The 20,589-nt window shown below is 40.5% G+C and overlaps 1 protein-coding gene across 1 annotated transcript in view; it reads right to left on the reverse strand.

Moving 5' to 3' along the window:
- ERO1A (endoplasmic reticulum oxidoreductase 1 alpha) overlaps nucleotides 1-15,440 on the reverse strand; it is a 46,845-nt gene extending 31,405 nt beyond the window's left edge. The window contains exons 1-3 of the mRNA XM_032344236.1: nucleotides 14,894-15,440; nucleotides 5,767-5,886; nucleotides 4,732-4,815 (exon numbers count right to left, since the gene is read on the reverse strand). Coding sequence (XP_032200127.1) covers nucleotides 4,732-4,815; nucleotides 5,767-5,886; nucleotides 14,894-15,007 — 318 coding nt within the window. The 5' untranslated portion in view covers nucleotides 15,008-15,440. The remainder of the gene's footprint in view (nucleotides 1-4,731; nucleotides 4,816-5,766; nucleotides 5,887-14,893) is intronic.
- Nucleotides 15,441-20,589: the final 5,149 nt, after the last annotated feature.

The following is a 20,589-nucleotide window of genomic DNA, read 5'->3' on the forward strand; positions in this document are numbered from 1 at the left end:
TTTTGACGCCCAAATTGTCCCACACTGGCAACCAGGGGACCCACAAAGTGCTGACTTGACATCTGAATCCCTATTGATATGACCCTAGTAATCTTTAGCAACACCCTTTGTTTTCTGTTATGACAAGATACTCCAGGCTCACCTTATATATATATATATATATTTTTTAAAGATTTTATTTATTTATTTATTTATTTATTTAAATAAATAAGGGAGGGGCAAAGGGAGAAGCAGATTCCCCATTGAGCAGGGAGCCAGAAGTGGGGCTCGATCCCAGACCTGGGATCATGATCTGACCTGAATGAAGATGCTTACCTGACTGAGCCACCCAGGTGGCCCACCATGTATATTTCTTGTTCCAATCTTGGAATCAAGTATTTTTTAAGAAGCCCTAGTTCTTTTCAGAGGAGATTGGCACTGGTCTTTAGTCACATGTTGGCCACTTACCAACTATAGGACCTGTCTGTCTATCCTCAAAGTGATGCTGTGAATAGACATAATGATGCATGTACTCTGAAACCGCAGGGCCCTATTCCAGTGCTAAGTATATTTCTGAAATAGACTATACCTGCCAAAAGGGAAGGACCCACACAGAGACAATCACTTTATTATGTAACTTTCCAGATTTTGAACTAGCTCAACGTACAATTCTTAAGACCAGATATTTAGATGGTCTCTAATTTTTTCATATCTTGCCAAATTCATAAACTAATTTTAGCAGAATTGATACCTTTACAATATTTATTACTGCTTTATGGTCATCTTTGAACATCTGTCCAATTATTTTAGTAAGTCAAAATCTTGGTGGAATTGCTATACCAAAAGACATGTACCTTTTTTATTTTGTTGATACATTTGCTGAACTGATCTCCAAAAAGATTTAACCAACAGAGTGCTCATTTCTTATTCACAGACTAACACTAGATTTTGTTATTCATTTTCACATTGGTCATTTAAGAATGGAGGGGAAAGAAGGTTGCTTTGACCCATTGTAAAGGTAATAAATAATTGGACTGTCAGTTTATAGAGAGATTCCAGGTTGCAAGTTCAAGACCCACATTGGGTGTAGAGATTACTTGAAAGAAAACGTTTAGGGATGCCTGAATTTCTCAGGCAGTTAAGCACATATGACTCAGCTCAGCTCAGGTCTTGATTTCAGGGTCACGAATTCAAGCCCTGAAATTTTTTTTAATTGCTTAAAAAAAAAAAGATGAGGGGCGCCTGGGTGGCTCACTCAGTTAAGCATCTGCCTCCGGCTCAGGTCATGATCTCAGGGTTCTGGGATCAAGCCCTGCATCGTGCTCCCTGCTCAGCTCAGCAGAGAATCTGCTTCTCCTTCTCCCTCTTCCCCTATTCCCTGCTTGTGCACACTCTCTCTCTTTCTCTCTCTCTTGCTTGCTCTCTCTCTCTCAAATAAATAAAATCTTAAAAGAAAAGAAACATTTTTTTAAAAAAAGATGAGATCCAAATTTTCAATACCTGTAAAACCACTTGCCTGTTTGTTTGTTTTTTTAAGATTTTATTTATTTATTTGACAGACAGAGATCACAAGTAGGCAGAGAAGCAGGCAGAGAGAAGGAGGAAGCAGGCTCCCTGCCAAGCAGAGCCCAATGCAGGGCTCGATCCTAGGACCCTGAGATCATGACCCTAGCCAAAGGCGGAGGCTTCAACCCACTGAGGCACCCAGGAGCCCCCCACTTGCCTGTTTTGACCAATATTAATAATGGCCCATTTAATGCATAAGTGCAATTAAATGCTTTTATTAAGTATGTACCATATTTTCAGCATTTTTTTTAAAGATTTTATTTATTTATTTGACAGAGAACACAAGTAGGCAGAGAGGCAGGCAGAGAGAGAGGAGGAAGCAGGCTCCCTGCTGAGCAGAGAGCCCGATGCAGGACTCGATCCCAGGACCCTGAGAGCTGAAGGCAGCGGCTTAACCCACTGAGCCACCCAGGCGCCCTTCAGCATTTTTTTTTTTTAAGATTTTATTCATTCACTTGACAGAGAGAGACACAGTAAGAGAGGGAACACAAATCAGGAGAGTTAGAGAGGGAGAAGCAGCTCCCTGCTAAGCAGGGAACCTGATGCAGGGCTCGATCCCCAGACTCTGGGATCATGACCTGAGCCAAAGACAGATGCTCAATGTCTGAGCTACCCAGCCACTCCTATTTTCATCATATTTAATATGTCATACATAAGTTATTGGTAAACTTGAATTTCCCCAGCTAATGTTTCTGATTACTAAATATAAATGCCAGAACTTAGGAAATAAAATGAAACATTTAAACTGATGACATCACTTTAATGATATTTTCATAATAGAGGTTGTTTCACAAGCTAATTCTTGAATTTTCAAAAAGTTTGTCTGTAAAGATGAGTATAACTAAACACCTGATTCTCAGGTATCTAATGACAAAATGCCCATAAATAAAATTTTTATATTTTCTTTAATTCCATACGCTAGATAGGTCTATATAGCAATATTTACACTTATAAAAATAAACCACTCAATAGTGAGCCTACAATTCACAGACCTGTACCCCTGGGGCAAATAATACATTTTATGTTAATAAAAAAAATTAAATAAAAAAAAGAAATACAGCAACAGAACATTAAAAAATAAAATAAACCACTCAAAATTATAGCACCACTTCATACCCCTTAGGATGGCTATTATCCAGAAAACAGAAAAGAGTGAGTGTTGGTGAGGATACAGAGAATTTGGAAACATTGTACACTGCTGGTGGGAATGTAAAATGATGCAGCTACTGTGAAGACAGTATGATGTTCCCCCCCAAAATTAAAGCGAGAACTACCATATGATCCAGTAATTCTAATTCTAGGTGTATACCCCAAAGAATGGAAATTAGGGACGTAAGCATATACTTCTGCACCCATATCCAGGGCAGCATTATGCACAATGGCCAAAAGATGGGAATAACCCAAAACCCAAGCAATGGGAGAATGGATATGAAAAGCAGATACACATACAATGTAGTATTCCTCAGCCTTAAAATGAAATAAAATTCAAATATATGTAACTATGGATAAACCTTAAAATCATGTTAAGTGAAACATGCCAGACACAAAAGGACAAATTTTGTAATACTCCCCCTTATACGAGGTACCCAGAATAATCAAATTCATAGAGACAGAAAGCAGAATAGTGGTTGCCAAGGGCAAGAGGGAGGGTGGAATAGGGACTTACTGTTTAATCAACGTGCAGTTTCAGTTTGTGATCAGGAAGAAGTTCTCTAACTGGATGGTGGTAATCATTGCACAACAACGTGACTGTACTTAATGCCAATAAACTGTACACTTAAAAATGGTTAAAATGGGGGGCGCCTGGGTGGCTCAGTGAGTTAAGCCGCTGCCTTCGGCTCAGGTCATGATCCCAGGGTCCTGGGATCGAGCCCTGCATCGGGCTCTTTGCTCAGTGGGGAGCCTGCTTCCTCCTCTCTCTCTGCCTGCCTCTCTGTCTACTTGTAATCTCTGTCTGTCAAATAAATAAATAAAATCTTTAAAAAAAAATGGTTAAAATGGTAAATTTTCTGTTATGCATATTTTATCATAATAAAGAAGAAAAATAGAAATATATGCTTTAAAGGGAAAAAAGGCTTTGTTGAAAGTGTAAAATTCTGTTTTCAGAGTAAAATGCTTTAAATTTTAATGTTCTGAGAATTCTTTTTATTTATTTATTTTTCTATTTATTTGTCAGAGAGAGAAAGAGCACAATCAGGAGGAGCAGTGGACAGAAGGAGAAGAGATAGGTAGAAGGAGAAGCAGGTTCCCTACTGAGCAAGGAGCCCAATATGGGACTCGATCCCAGGACCCCAGATCATGATCCAAGCCAAAGGCAGACACCCAATCAACTGAGCCACTCAGGCCTCCCTGCTCTGAGAATTCTTAAGCAAAACCAGGTGTTCTGTCCAACCCCTCCCCATCCAAAGGAAACAATACACCCATGAAAAAAGGGATATTGTTTATACTTCAATTTCATTATACTATAAACACAACTTTGGGTAAGATGTAAGAAAAACAAACAGCAAGCCAAAAGAACTACTAATCTCACTAGTAAATCAAAGGATTATATTTATCACAAAATTTAATTCTATTATTATGAAAGCAAAATAATTCAAAATAGGTTTTATCATTAGTAAGTTTAGGTTTTGGTTTTGTGGGTTTTTTTGTTTTTTAAGATTTTATTTATTAGAGAGAGAGCAAAGTATATGCAGGGGGAGCAGCAGACAGAGGGAGAGAGAGAAGCAGGCTCCCTGCTGAGCAAGGAAGCCCAATATGAGACTCATTCCTAGGATCCCGGGATCATGACCTGAGCCAAAGGCAGATGCTTAACCCACTGAGCCACCCAGATGCCCCTTGGTTTTTGTTTTTTCTTTTTTAAGACTGATTTATTTATTTGATGGGGGAGGGAGTTAAGGTAGAAGTAGAGAGAAAATCTCCAGTAGATCCCCTGCTGAGCATGGAGCCTGACACAGGGCTGATCCCAGGATCCTGAGATCATGACTGAGCAAAAACCAAGAGTTTTGATGCTTAACCGACTGAGCCACCCAGGCACCCAAGTTTAGGTTTCTAATCTATAAATATTAAACAACATTATATTTAACCTAAGGACTGAAATGTTATTTTAGTTACATTGCGCCCTTTTTTAAAATTGCAATTATTTGAAAAACGATGTAACAGGTTTTAAAATATATGTATGGTTCTTACCGACTGACAAGGCTTGACAGCACAGTCTCTTCGCCCACACTGGTTGATATCATTCCAGAAAGGACATGGCCTCTTCAGGTTTACCTATAGGATAACAGAAAAGGTTATAAAAATAAGAACCGTGATATTATTATTGACAAGCATTGAATTAAGATGCTAGAACCTGGTCATGCTATTAGCTTCAGTTTTTCTTTTTCTTCTAGGTCCCCGTTGCCAAGTTCCAGCGATTATATCAATGTGTAACTTGGGTAAGCAAATTGGTAGATTTGATTAGAAAGATAGACCAGGGGCGCCTGGGTGGCTCAGTGGGTTAAGCCGCTGCCTTCGGCTCAGGTCGTGATCTCAGGGTCCTGGGATCGAGTCCCGCATCGGGCTCTCTGCTCAGCGGGGAGCCTGCTTCCTCCTCTCTCTCTCTCTGCCTGCCTCTCTGCCTACTTGTGATCTCTCTCTGTCAAATAAATAAATAAAAATCTTTAAAAAAAAAAAAAAAAAGAAAGATAGACCACTACTACACAAACCCTGAACAGACGGTGACTAGGAGCCAAAGTAGCTCATACCATCACCACTCAAATGATACTCTTTTTTAAGCAAGTACCAGGCCTTTGTGAACTCAGATGAGGACTACATACTCCAATGATCAGATTTTCTAAACTCTTTCTGTAGATATCTCAAGTGATTAGTTAAAATAATACAGGTCAGAATAAAGTCATGCTTCTCGAAAAAAATCTAATGATTTTAATTAAGTGGAGTCAATACAGTATTTTAGAAAAGTACGAATTAGCAATTTTGGTAACAGTGTAATAGTTTCTGTTCTGACTTCAATTTAACCAACAAGTTTCTAACTCCAGAGTGCAAAACTGAGTTGTTGAAATTAAAAGTATCCAATGGATGGTTTCAGAACCACATTGTTCACTCTTGTGAACTGAATTTTAAATAATGGCCACAATTTTGAAGTTCAGAAATTCCTAAGAAAATACAGCTATATATTTAAACTCTAAGTATTCTTGTACAAAAAAAATAAATAAATAAAAATACCTTGTAATATCTAAAGTAGTCACTTTCAAGAAGTTTTTGTAGTCTCGGGAAAAGCCTGTAGTTATTAAACTTATCGATGGTTTCAACATCACAGGTACAATCATCCAAGTAACCACTAACCTGTTACAAAGAAAATGAAATAATACATAAAAATACTTTAGGTATAACAGGGTTCTTTTTCCTCACAGGCTATGATTCAGACCACTCTTATCATCCCTCCTCCTCCTAATTGTCAGAGATGGGGTATGACAGTAATTTAATGATGCTATTGCTCTTACAAAACAATAATGCAGATTTTTACCTGAGTGATGACATTTGGGTGATGACAGATAACACGTCGGAGGATGACAGCAATATCTGAGAGCTAAGATTTTATACCAATTTACCTAGTCTCATTTGTTTGGGACTTGTTTTGGACTAATTTGGGTACTAGAAATCTCATCTACATATTTTGTTACTGCAATAACTACTTTCATTTCATATGCAAATTTGTCCTTGTTTCCTGCTAAAAATTCTCTGAGTATATAATCTTCAGTTCCTAATTTGGGGTAGTAACAAAACAAAAGTGCTTCTAACCTAGATGATTTGACTTTTCACACCTCTTTCTTTCAAGCATTAAAAGCAAAACTTCTAAGGACATAAAATAGCTACTGTTTTCCCCCTTATATATAAATTATTACACAAAGAAATAACAGGTAGTAAGACTGCAAAGGTCAAAGTGACACATGCCAAGTAGAGACATTAGGTCACAAAAAGAAACAAGCACAAACACACACACACACACACACACACACACGAACAAGAGAAAGGGTCTGAAACTTATTTTTCCCCCTAATTCAGTTCTTTTAAATGTGTCCACTTTTTCTTTATTAAAGATTTTATTTGGGACGCCTGGGTGGCTCAGTTGGTTAAGCGGTTGCCTTCGGCTTGGGTCAAGCCAGCGTCCTGGGATCAAGTCCCCCGTCGGGCTCCTTGCTTAGCGGGGAGCCTGCTTCTCCTTCTGCCTCTGCCTGCCTCTCTGTCTGCCTGTGCTCACTCTCTCTGACAAATAAATAAATAAAATCTTAAAAAAAAAAAAAAAAGATTTTTTTTATTTATTTATTTATTTTAGAGAGAGAACACAGAGGGAGAGGGAAAAGCAGACTCCCCACTGAGCAGAGAGCCCGATGTGGGACTCCATCCCAGTACCCTGACTGAGCTGAAGGCAGACACTTAAACAACAGAGCCACCGAGGTGTCCCTTAAGTAATTCATTTTTAAGGTAAAAATCTATCTTTGAAATTCAAGTTCAAGCTACCCTCAGGGTCCCACTCAATCCCTACTGGCTTATCTGCCCCTCCTATGTGTATTCAGGACACTTCACATACTCACTACATACAAATTACCTCGCTATACTGGACTTACATATTTCACTTCCTCCCCATAGAGTTTAAACTCCTTGAAAGCAAAATCATGTTTTGTATTCCCAGTCCTTAGCACTGTACTTCTAGAAAGCATACAGAGGATGCTCAATATTTATCTGTGGAGTGGATGTATGAATGAATGTTTTGGTGAATATTGTCCACTCTCACTCTCATTCACTGGACACCGGCCCCACAATCTAATTAGGACTATGTACTATCATGTCACCTACGGTAGCTCAGTGCTACCTATGGTATTCAGTGCTCCAGACCACATAAGCCCGAGTGGCAGGAATGCACTCAGAACAAGGAAGGCAAGCGCAGAGGTAAATAACCTACTGCAAGCAACATCTTATCAATCTATACCTCAACCACAAAGGAAGCTAGAAGAAGCCCCCAAACCATAAAGGAATGCAAGATGCATTCAGAGCAGAAATGGCTTATAGCCCGGAGACCTCAAAGAGAGAAGACAGGACAATGGTAGATTTAAAAATCCTCTGACCTTTACCTTAGAAATTGAGTAGGAGGCATTTCCAACTACTACAAAAGGTAGCAGGGCAGCTAAGGAGGTAGAGCAAGGGTGGGGAATTTTCCATAGATGGAGAGGCCCGAGCAAAAGAGAGACAGGAAGATACTCAGAAATTCAAGCTATGTGACTGTTCAGAGAAGCCTCCCAACAGGCAAAACCCAATCCCTTCAAAGAAGTCCAGCAGGTGTGACGCCAGGCCAGTTCTACAAACTAGAGAACCAGGCATGTTACCAGAATAGAGTATCTGGGAAAGACAAAGGAAGAAATCCAGTGAACAGAATCTTGGAAACAAAGCAATGTCCTAGTACCTAAACTAAGACCTGAAGTTGGGTGCTGACTTGGAACAAGGACGACCTGACATTGATGCAGCTCTGGGATGTGCAAAGGCTACTTAAATAATGGCCACACAATCTCCTAAACTCCAAGGGAATTCTGACCTGACCCTACCATAGGAACCTGAATGTGTTTAATGCCCCCTCCCCAGCTCCCTGCCACACACACAGAAAAAGTGACTGATGCATGCTAAAATTTGAGATTTGCTGCTCTAGGCCTCAGGCGGCAATCAGCTTTGAGTAGGGAGCCAGATTAACAGGTCACAAGTAGAAGGCCCTTGCTGAGGTATGGCAGATATAAGGACTAGGGTAGAGCTGACATAACATCACCCAGTTTAAAGTCCTAGCCTCTAAAGAGCTGAAAAGCGTTTGAGGGCCTTTGACGGCAACCTCCCAAGCACACAGCAATGCCCTCCTACACACTCTGAAGGAGGCAGTGTGTGACAATGGATAGCACGAAGGCCAAGGGGTCAGGCCTTCTTGGGGTTGAATCCCATCTCTGTTACTTACTAGTTACTGATCTTACCCAAGGTTTTTTTTTAACCTCTCTAAGCCTCAATTTGCTCTCTCAACACAAAATGGCAATACTAATAGTTCCCTTCTGTAAGAGTTAATATCAAGATGAAATTACAAAATAAATGGCCAGTAAGTGTTAGTATTATCACCCTACTGCTGCCTAAATCCTTCTAGGGAAAGGGATGTTACTATTCCCCAAAGCAACCCACAATTTTTTTTTTTTTTAAAGAGAGAGAGAGAACACGCATGCATTCTAACCCATGAGTCCAGGGTGGTGGGCTGGCGGGGGGCAAGGGGGTGGCACAAAGGGAGAGAGAATCTTAAGCAGGCTCTAAGCCTGGTGCAGAGCCTGATGTGGGGCTTGATCCTACAACCCTGAGATCATGACAAAAGCTGAAATCAAGAGTCAGACACCTAACCAACTAAGCGACCCAGGCACCCCTACGTTTTTTTTAATAAGAAAAAAAAAAAAAAGGGCCCAGTTTGCAGCTAAAATTTTCCCAAAATTTTACATCTGTAGCCCCAATGGAACATAGAACTGGATAGTCAACAGTTGGAGGTAGTCTCAAACAGTTTCTCCACAGACTGACTGGTTTGGACCAAATACCAAATACAAAAGGCAAGCGAAAAGAAAATAACACAGGCCTGCTTGTTCTCTATTTTCTTTGTTCACTATTTAATTTACAATGAAAGGCAAAACAAAAAACACTTTCTAAATAGTCTCCTTATGAGCAAACAACTTCTAGTCCTACCATAGACTATCATTTTTTTCCAAAGCACTGTGAAAATATATTCTTCATACTTGTATGAAATATGAAATACCTTTCAAAAGTGTTCAAAGTGGGGACACCTGGGTGGCTCAGTTGGTTAAGCACCCGACTCTTGATTTCAGTTCAGGTCATGATCTCAGGGTCCTGAGATCAAGCTCCACATCAGGCTCTGCACTCAGCTGGGAGTCTGCTTCAAGATTCTCACTCTCCCTCTCTCTCTGCCCCTCCCCTGCCTGCACATTTGCAAGTTCTCTCTCTCTGTCAAATAAATCGTTTTTTTTTTTTAAGTGTTCAAAGTGTTCTTTTTTTTTTTTTTTGCAGAAACTTTTAGTTGTATTTAATTTTATAGTGGTTTGTGACCATCAAAAAGAACATGAAAACTATTTATTGGAAGAGTTGACTGAGACACCTCTGTTAATGAAAGCACGGAAACACCAAACATTCTATACTCAGTAGTTGGCACCATTCTAAGGACATGGAAAGCTACAAGCTATTTCTGCCTTGAAGCCTTAGTCTTTAGAACTTTAAATTGTTGTTGTGACCCAAAGTGTAGCAACCAATGTGAAACGTGCTTTCCTCCACATTCTTTGTTCAAAGAGTAAGTACTCACAGTCAGTGGACATCTCTGCAGGATAACCTGTTTCAAAGAGTCCTCTGACTAAGTTTTAATCTCAGGAATAGTTCCACCTACCAGGCAACATATTATGGAGTATCTCTTCCATGGCCCAGCTACTCTAACAAATAAAAACTGTTTTTTAAATTGACCTAAACAGGGCGGGTGGCTCAGAGCCTGGGTGGCTCTGTTGGTTAAATGCCTGATTCTTGATTTCAGCTCAGGTCATTATCTCAGTCTTGGGATTGAGCCTTACATTAGGCTCTGCGCTCAGTGAGGAATCTGCTTGAGATTCTCTCTCTCCCTCTTCTTCCCCTCCTGCCCTTTCCCCTCCTTCTCACTTGTGCTCGCTCTCGCTCTCTCTCTCAAATAAATAAATAAAATATTAAATAAATAAATAAATAAATAAAAGAGATCTGAACAAGCCACTGGACAGGTAAATCTGCCAAAATACATGTATGAAGGGTGCATCTACAATGCACTCCAAACAAAAATGATCGATTTTAAAATAGACATTTTGAATTATCTGACCTACTTTCCTTTCATTAGCCTGATATTTACTGCACTGAAGTAAGTGGATCTGAGTGTTATCAGCACTAGCCATATTAAGACTAATAAAACATTCTGACTACATGGGAGTTTACAGACTCGTTTCTAATTAATTTAAATGAAAAACCCGTCCATACTGCCTGCATATCTAGGCTTCAATATTTCTCCTGGGGTTATTTCTTTAAAATGCATCCTGGGATTCCAAGAACTGGGACTAAAGTTCTGTTACATTCCTTCTCTCTAATGGTACATAATGGGGAAAAGGAAATTTGAAACCCTGTCAAAAGCAAAACAAAAAACAGAAAAGAAAACAAGAAAGTCTGAAGAGTCTCCATTTACTTCAAGCCCATACTATTACAACAAAAAAATACAATTATTTTTGTGGTTGAAAGAAAGGGCAGGTCATGATCATAGGGTTCTTTATACAAACCACACTGACCTACACACCAAGTGTACATTTTAAAAAAATTTTAAGTAGAATGATTTAAAAAATGGGGCACTATATTTAAGGAAGACTTGTAAGTCCCAGGCAATTTATCACTTATGTGCAGCAACTAACACTGAAGCATCGTTACCGAAATAATTGACAACATACAGTGGAAATGGTTTTACTAAGACTTGATGTCAACAGACATATGCAGTAATTGACTAACTTTAAAGATTGATTTGGAGCCATCAACCCATCTGAAAGATCAATTCCAGAAAAACATGCAAATGGCTTGCTAAGCAGAGTAACTGAAAGAATATACTCCTGCTAGCACAGTGCTCACATCCTGTTTTGTAACTTCCCTAATATTCGCTGAGAACCAACTATGTACCAGGCTCAGTACCCTGGAGTATCAAGAAATAGAACTAAATTTTAAAATTTTTTGTTTAGGGGCACCTGGGTGGTTCAGTGGGTTAAAGCCTCTGCCTTTGGCTCAGATCATGAACCCAGGGTCATGGGATTGAGCCCCGCATCGCATCAGGTTCTCTGCTTAGCAGGGAGCCTGCTTCCCTTCCTCTCTCTGTGTGCCTCTCTGCCTACCTGTGATCTCTGTCTACCAAATAAATAAATAAAATCTTTTAAAAAAATAAAATTTTGGGGGCGCCTGGGTGGCTCAGTGGATTAAGCTGCTGCCTTCGGCTCAGGTCATGATCTCAGGGTCCTGGGATCGAGTCCCACATCGGGCTCTCTGCTCAGCAGGGAGCCTGCTTCCCCCTCTGTCTCTGCCTGCCTCTATGCCTACTTGTGATCTCTCTCTCTGTCAAATAAAATAAATAAAATCTTTAAAAAAAATAAAATAAAATTTTTAGTTTATTTCTTGATTTCTCAAAACTTATTCACAACTGGCCTCAATAAAATGCTTACTGACATTTAATCTGTTTATTTGTAGAGCTTTGTACATTTTACTTCAATCACTTTGTAAGGCCAAATAACCACATGCTACTTTGGCTCCATTTAAAGTGGTATTCTGTTAACCGAACCCCTATTACCAGGCACCCATGTGATGAGGGGTGATGATGTGGTAATTCAAGGCACAAGCCGATAAGAGAGAGATTGGCAGTAGGAAGGGAGAGGACTATTAACAAAGCAGACTCCACAGAACTTTGCTGCTAATTTGGTATTGCAAAGAGAGTAAGAGATTTTAACTTTTTGTTCTAAACTTTAAGTCAAAAGTTAGTCTTTAATTTAGTGTCTAGCATTATTTACTAACTTTTTAAAAAGATTTTCTTTTTTAAGTAATCTCTGCACCCAACATAGGGTTCGAACTTACATCCCAAGATCAAGAGTATCATCCCCTACTGCCTGAGCCAACCAGGTGTCCCTACTAACTTGCTTTTTAAGATGCTTAAGATCTGGGCATCCCGGGGTCCTGGGGTAGACCCCCAAATTGTAGGGAGCCTGCTTCTCCCTTTCCCTCTGGCACTCCCCCTCCTTGTGCTCTTACTCTGTCCAAAAAATAAATAAAATCTTTAAAATAAAGTGCTTAGGATCTCTGCCTCTGCCTCTACCCAAGCTCTAAAGGACTTTATTCACTAAATTCTAAGTTCTTAAGGGCAAGGATCACACCATAGTTATTTCTGTATTCCAAACACTCAGGTCATTGTACACAGTGTTTATAAATGTTTATTGAATGAATAATTTCCACCATTCATCTCCTCTAATCTTTTCTTCCACCATTCTTTTATGTGTGTCTCTCTCGTTTCTGTACATGTCTATATCTATATGCTTGTCTCCAATTTTCTCTTCATGTCTATTCATCATTTGTCCCTTCTCCTCCTTACCCTCATCTCTTCTGTTACGGACCATAACAGAACTAAAATGTATTTTTGTTTCAATCTATTGAATCAAAACTGATGGTCTCTGTTCTTAAACTGATTAAATAGACCATTTTATATTTTTCTTAAAAGTGTTTTTTAGGGGACCTCGGTGGCTCAGTTGGTTAAGCAACTTCCTTTGGCTCAGGTCATGATCCTGGAGTCCTCGGATCAAGTCCCACATCGGGCTCCCAACTCCACGGAGAGTCTGCTTCTCCCTCTGACTTTCTCCCTTCTCATGCTCTCAAATAAATAAAATCTTAAAAAAAAAAAAAAAAAAAGAAACTTTTTTACCATGTGACCCTCAATTTATTATTTGGTAAAAGTTGATTCTGAAAAGATAAACAGCCACTCTTGTTCTAAAACAAAAAGAAAGGGATCTAATGGATGTCTGTGTTGGGGGAATATTCAAATCTTGAAAATATTGTAAGAGTGGGGGAGCTTAAATACTAATTAGAAGAAAAAATATTAAAAAATTAAAAATTCCCCAATTTTAATCAGATATCTAAAAAGGTTATGGGGGGGGTAGTGAAAGTTGAAAAGCTCAACATGTACTATTATTTCATTATCTAAAAATCTAAAATGTAGTTGAAAATGTTATATTGCACATCTTGTTTCAACACTAACTTATTTTATTTTATTTTTTAAAGACTTTATTTATTTGAGAAAGAGAGAGTGAGAGAGATCATGAGAATGGAGAAGGTCAGAGGGAGCAGCAGACTCCCCATGGAGCTGGGAGCCCGATGTGGGACCCGATCCCAGAACTTCGGGATCAGGACCTGAGCCAAGGGCAGTCGTTTAACCAACTGCGCCACCCAGGCGCCCCAACACTAACTTATTTTAAAATATTTTACCTTAATATTACTTATTTGTAAAAGTTGACACTTTGTGTTATGTTGTATTTGTAATATGAAGAAAAATTACCCTTCTTCCTTTTAAGTACTTGATTGTGTGTAGTTTGCAACCCCTGAAAGTAAAGGAGCTTTTCAGTCTTACTAGTAAAGGAGCAATTTCCTTTCAACTTGTCCTACTCATGCTGGGATAACACCTCAACTCCCAAATCACTCCACAAATTGACAAAATGCAAGAATATAAAGCAGTGAAAAAGACAGTTCTTCTCCCCATAATACTGATTTATTTATTTTTTCCTTCCATAAGATTTAAGGTTGTTTCTTTACTCTGTGAAATAGTAGCATTGCACTTACACACATAAAATGTCATTTCTGATAATAGTACAATCCACTTAAAAGGAAAAATGTGGATGCCTACCCTCAATTTTCTATAAAATGTAATTTTTATCAGCATATGCCAACCAAAACGTGAATTTAAGAGTAATGATATTAAAACACAGAATACTGTGGATCCAAAAACCTCTAAATTTCTTTGAAAATTTTTCTCAAGGAACCCACATCTCTTACTAAAAAGGGAAAATGAACATAATAAGCATGTAATTAAACTTGTGCCCTGAGGAGTAAGGCTCATTCTCCCAGTTCAGACTAGCCAAATGGGCGTCACGTTAAGAAAATCTCATCACATTTAGGAAAAAGAAAGGACACACAGGGCGAGGAGCCACAGGGCAAGCCGCAGCCCCAAAGACACAAGGCAGTGAGGCTTAGACACAGAAAAGCCACACCAAGTCCTTCTCCCGCCTGACAACGCGATCTGAGAGTAGCCACCCTACAAAAGCGTGTCCTGCCCAGGAAGCAGAGCGAAGGCACCCAACATAGGCACAACGTACACAGTTCCAGGTCAAGTTAGAAGTTAGGAAGACCCAGGTTTCTGCTAAAATAACAAATAGTGAGTATGCGTGCACAGTGTCCACGCCCTTCCCGGGAAGGGAAGACCAACAAAGATGCATAAACCAACTCGGTAAAAACACAACAGCGTGCACCCACACCTCTCACCCAACACCGGATCCGAAGGGCGGCTGCGTTGGGACACCGGTCCACACCAAGCCAGGCGAGCTGCAGAGGACTCAGCCCCGCAAGAGGGGACTCGTCCGGAAGGGTGGAAACTCAGGGGTCCTCCTAGCCCCTCACCTGCCGGGCTGCCCCGGACGGAGCGCAGGGGAGAGGCGGGAAGCTAGGGAGCGGCCGCACGGCCGTGCGCAGCCCTCACCTGGCAGAAGCACCTCTGCGCCGCCGTCTCAGGGGCCTGCTGCCCACCGTGACCCGAGCCGAGCAGCCACATGGCCCCCAGGAGGCCGATCAGGAAGGCCCAGCGGCACCCCATAGCCGCTCTGGCCGATCGCCGCCCGGCGCCTCGCGGTCCCAGCACTGGGGCGCAGGCCGCGCGTCCGCAGAAGAAGCCCGCGCGGGCCGGCCCCCAGTAGCGCCCCACCTCCGGGCCGCCTCCCAGGCCCGCCCTCGACTCTCCCGCCTCTCAGCGGCAGCCACCTCCCGGCAGAGCCTGCGGACGTGCCTAGGCGCCCGCAGCGGGCCGCCCAGGGCCTCGGGTCGGCTTCCTTCCACGCGCGTGAGGCTGACGCACGAACCAGCTTCCCGGTGCGGCCCCGCCCGGCTCGCCGCGCCCGGCCCCGGCCCCGGCCCCCCGACGCCCGGCGCCTGGTGCCTCGCTTGCGGGCGGCCGCCCCAACCCCCGCGTTGGAGTCGGGGTCTTTCCCGCTGTGAAAGCGAGAGCGAAACCGAAGGGGTCTGGGTCTCCCCACAGGGCCCCGCCCCACCCCACCCCACCCCGCGCACTCCTGGCCAATCCTTCGGTATCTCAAAGCGTGAAAAGCAAACCGTATCAATTGCGCGTCCACAGTGTCCCTGGCAGTCTTAAAGCTGAAAGGGACATGAGTGGTCATGAAGACCAGGGCTGCAAAGGTAACTTAGAGTTTCTAGTAGTTACATCGAAAGAGCAATAAGAAACAGGTGAAATTAATTTTAATAATTTGTTTTAGTTAGCCCAATATATGTGGAACATTTCAAAATTTACTCAATAGTAAATGATTCATTAAATATTTTACATGTTGTTTTTAAGTCTAATCTGGTGTGCATTTTATGCAAACTAGCCATATTTCATAGTCAAATGTAGCGAGAGAGTGGCCACAATTGTATCCGGCAGCGCAGGTGGAAACTACCCTCGCATTTCTTCTCCCAGCTCGAGGGAGATGACGTGAGGAAAAGGTAACCGGTCCTTTGATTCCGAGCCATGGGTCTATTCTAAAAGCTTTTTTTTTTTTTTTTCCAAGGAGAAATTTTCAAGATGAAACTGGAAAGCTTCCCAACATCTTCCACATTAACATTTCAAATATTTCAAATTACCTTTTTTTTTTTTTTTTGGTATGCCATTTTTTAAAGAACTGTCATTTAATGAAATACCTTGGGATATGGTACGCCCCAATTAGGTATTACTTCTGTTTTCCAGCTGAGAAAAATAAGCATAGAAAGTTTATACACCTTATTCAAAGTCACATGATATGCTAGAGGTGAGACTCAAACTCAGATATTACTTCAATGCCCATATCCCATGCTCTCCCCATCACCTGCCAAGTGGACTGACACATCATAAAATGTCATCAGCCATGATGTCACATGATATGCTAGAGGTGAGACTCAAACTCAGATATTACTCAGATATTACTTCAGATATTACTTCAATGCCCATAACCTATGCTCTCCCCATCACTCGCCAAGTGGACTGTAAAATATAAATGTAAAATGCCATCAACCATCTGAGATCCTTGTCATCAACCATCTGAAATCCTGGTGGGCCTGAGAAGCTCAGATTCTATTAGCTACAACATGCTACATTTACATGTTAATCCAATCTCCCTCTTTGCCTAGGAAGTTCTTTTTCATCATGCCTGTGTACTGATCCTACTTCTCTCTCCAAGGCCAGACTCAGCTCATTCCTTCTCTCTTCTACATGGTCTTTCTGGTTTCTGCTTCACCCATTTCCAGTCTCTAAATGAATTTCAAGCCAATAACTTACTCTATACCAGACTGAGCTTGATACTAGAGATAAAAAGACAAAAAGTCCCTGCATATAGAGCGACACCCCACAAAACTTCGCATGTGATCCTTTATGACATTTCTACTTCATGTTTCTACCACTGAACTGTAATCTCTTTCAACTGTTTAAGTAGGAATTACGCCTCAAACATACCTGTGACTCGCAGTATCTTAACAAGTCTTCTCTTTGCCTGTGTTTGTAAAATGAGTATTTTTTCGTATACAGCATTAATACCTAAAGAATACACTATCAAAATTGAGAGATACAAAAATGGAGAAACTAAATGAATAAAGCCTAAAGTAGCAGAAGGAAGCAATCTGAATATGAATCAGCTCTGGATTTCACCCTGATGCAATAAATCTGTAATTTGGGGGAGTTTGAAAGTATGAATGTTCCCAGGACAAAAGCTCCATTCCTCAGATTTGAATTCTTGCCCACAACAAATTTCTAGCAAACCTGTAATCAGAAACCATCACCATATAAGACAATTTAGTTTTTACTTCACTGCTTTATCAGCTTTATTGAAGTTTAATCAACTACTAAAACTGTAAGATATTTAAAGTGTGTGTCATGATGATCTGATACACAGATGCATTGTCAAAGGACCCCCCACCACCACCACTGAGTTCATTAACACATCTATCATCTCACGTATTTACCCTTTCTTCCTCTTCTGTGAGAACATTTAAATTCAACTCTCTTAGCAAATTTCAATTATACAAATAGTTACCAACTACAATCACCATATTAGACATTAGATCCTAAGAGCTTATTCATCTTATGTTTGAAGGTTTGTACCCTTTTACCAGTTTCTCCTATTCCTTCCCCAACCCCAGCCCCTGCCAACCACTCTTCTACCCTCTTTGTTTCTATAAGTTTGACTTTTTTTTTTAATTTCACATATAAGTGATACCATGCAGTATTTGCCTTTCTCTGTCTGGCTTATTTCACTAGGCATGATGCTCTCAAGGCCTATCCATGTTGTAGCAAATAGCAGGATTTCCTTCTTTCTCATAACTGAATAGTAGTCCATTGTATATGTATACCATATCCCCTTTATCCCATCTATCCACTGAAGTACACTTAGGTTGTTTCCATACTTTGGCAATTGGGAATATGCTGCAATGAACATGGGAGTGCAGATATCTCTTTGAGACAATGGTTTCATATGCACCCAGAAGTGAGGTTGCTGGATCTTACTTTATTGTCTTGAGAATTATAATTTTTCCTTTCAGCTTTGTAAGGTATTTCAGAATGTGTAAAATACAGTTTTATAACACATGGCATAATACCACTGACATTTATTTCCCTGAGAATCCTTCAAGTCGGTCCTTTTTGTGGGAGTTTACTTTTCCCACCCTGCCTGCCCTGGCAATCATCTCACCTGTGTTAGGACTTATGAAATACCTGATTAGTCATTCAGTAACTATTAAGGAGCACCCACAGGGCACACAGTTCAATCCTTGCTCTCCAAAAGTCCAGCCTCCCTTCTATTATACCTTAGCTAAACAACATTAAATTTTTTAGAGATGAACAAGGTCACAACCTTGTTATTCTAATACTAGTGATTATAACAATAACATAACTTAGATTTAGTGTACACAGCATTTCTTGATGGAATTCTGATTACCTGTGCAAACAACAGCTATTATTTTTTTTTTTTTAATGACCAAAACAGGAAATGGCTTGTGCCCAATTTCCCAAAATGAGACATGGAGATTTCTGTAGGAAGCTTCTCAGTACCTAAACACTTTCTGGCACTGAATAGGTTGGAAGGAGATAATTTAAAGGGAAAAATATGCTCAAGGAAAAGGAGTTATTATGACACTCAAGAGGAAGAAAGGCTAAGTAAAAATCTAAAGGTTTGGTAGTTGATTAGATCTATTTATCTAATTAGTATTTATTAAATATAAATATGCATGTAATACATTGCTAGAATTTTCTCTCAAGACACTTGAGGTTATTTGAGAAAGGGAAGAAATGCCACCTAAGTGCTATCTTCACCTCTTTTCCCTCATATTCCTAGAAGAACAAGCTTCATGTAGTAGCAACTGACATATTAACTTCCCCTTAATCCCACTGTGCAGTCGGGTATCCAACTCTACCGTCCTACTCCTCTATACCTGGCCATCTTATGGTCAAATCTAATTACCACTTTCATGAGATCATGAAATCTCTGCTGCATTTTGACAATGCTTATTCCATCCTCCTTCAATTCAGTTTCCTGAATTGAAACACTCCAGATTCTCCTTACACTTCTCTAATATTATTTAACTGTCTCCTTCATCGGCTTTCCCCCAGCCTACCTCTATGATGTGGATGTTCCCCAGGATTCTATCCTCTGTCCAGTACTCTTCTTCTGTATTTGCCCCTGAAGAAAGTTGCGCAGTCTCATGATTTTAAGTACCTCCTTCCTGCCGATGACTCCTAAATCTATTTTTCTACTTCAGATCTCTCCTTCAACCTTCAAAATCCAACTGCCTATTAGACACAACTATCTGCTTTCCTTAGAACTGTTTGATCACACCACTATCCATATCTAAACACCGAGAAAGCAGGAATCCACCCTCAGTTTCTCCCTCTTTTCCTCCAGTCTATAGATTGGTTAATCTATTAGTTAACCAAGTCCCACCAGTTATTTCTTCAATTTACTCCATTCTCTCCATCTTTATGAACTAAGACTTAGTTTCAGCACTTACTGTCACTCACCCGATTTATTGTCACATTTTCTTTTTTTTTTTAATTTTATTTATTTATTTGACAGAAAGAAATCACAAGTAGTCGGAGAGGCAGGCAGAGAGAGAGAGAGGGAAGCAGGCTCCCTGCTGAGCAGAGAGCCCGATGCGGGACTCGATCCCAGGACCCTGACATCATGATCTGAGCCGAAGGCAGAGGCTTTAACCCACTGAGCCACCCAGGTGACCCTTGTCACATTTTCTTAAATGATCACCCAGCCTCTAGGCTTGTACCCATCAAGAAACAGCCTCCATGCTACCCTGATTTCTCAAAAATATAAATCTGACCACATCACACCTCTGTTTAAAATCTCCAATGGTCACCACTATCTGAGGAATCAAATTCAAGATTCTCAGCATGACATTCAAGGTCCCCATGATCTGGTCCCACCTATTTTTCCAGTTATGTCTCTAATACCTCTCTGCCTTATAGTCACTGAACTATTAGCAATTCCCCATATTGACCTTGTTTCCTCCCTCCATGTCTTTACAAAGTTTCCACTCCTGAAATGTTTTCTGCCCTGTCCCAAGTGGGCCGTCCTCAATTCATCTGGCTAACTCCTTTAAGATTAAGCTCAAGCAACTGCTACCTCCATGAAGTCTTCTCTAACTCCTCTGTGGTTGGATTAGGTTTCTCCTTTTTCGTTCCATAAGCTCATATAATTGTGCTTAGTACATGGAATCAAATATGAATTTAAGTATTCTCCTCATTCAGCAGAGGGGTAGGGAACTCACGTTAGTAGTCTCAGCTTCCTCAGCATTTAGTGTGTGAGTTTCACAAGACAACTTTTAAGTGAATTAATGAACGTGCACATAAATTAAATAATGAACTTGAAAAGATAACAGCCTGAGATGTCACAGGGCAACATGTGATTATGTTTCAAACAAAAATTATAAGCTTAAAGGCAAAGCAACCATTTTAGGCAGAAGTAAATTTGGATGGGGCAGAGGACAGAAGAGAATTGGAATTGACAAGAGAAAATTCACAAAAGATATGGATGTGGGAAAACTGATGATAAAGTAGGGGCTCAACGACCAGTTGATGGATTAGAAAAAAATAAAAGAAACTTACCTAAATTCATTTAGAACACATTTCCAGATCAAATTTTCCAGTCAAGA

Source organism: Mustela erminea, chromosome 5, assembly GCF_009829155.1.
Source record: "Mustela erminea isolate mMusErm1 chromosome 5, mMusErm1.Pri, whole genome shotgun sequence".
NCBI lineage: Eukaryota > Metazoa > Chordata > Mammalia > Carnivora > Mustelidae > Mustela > Mustela erminea.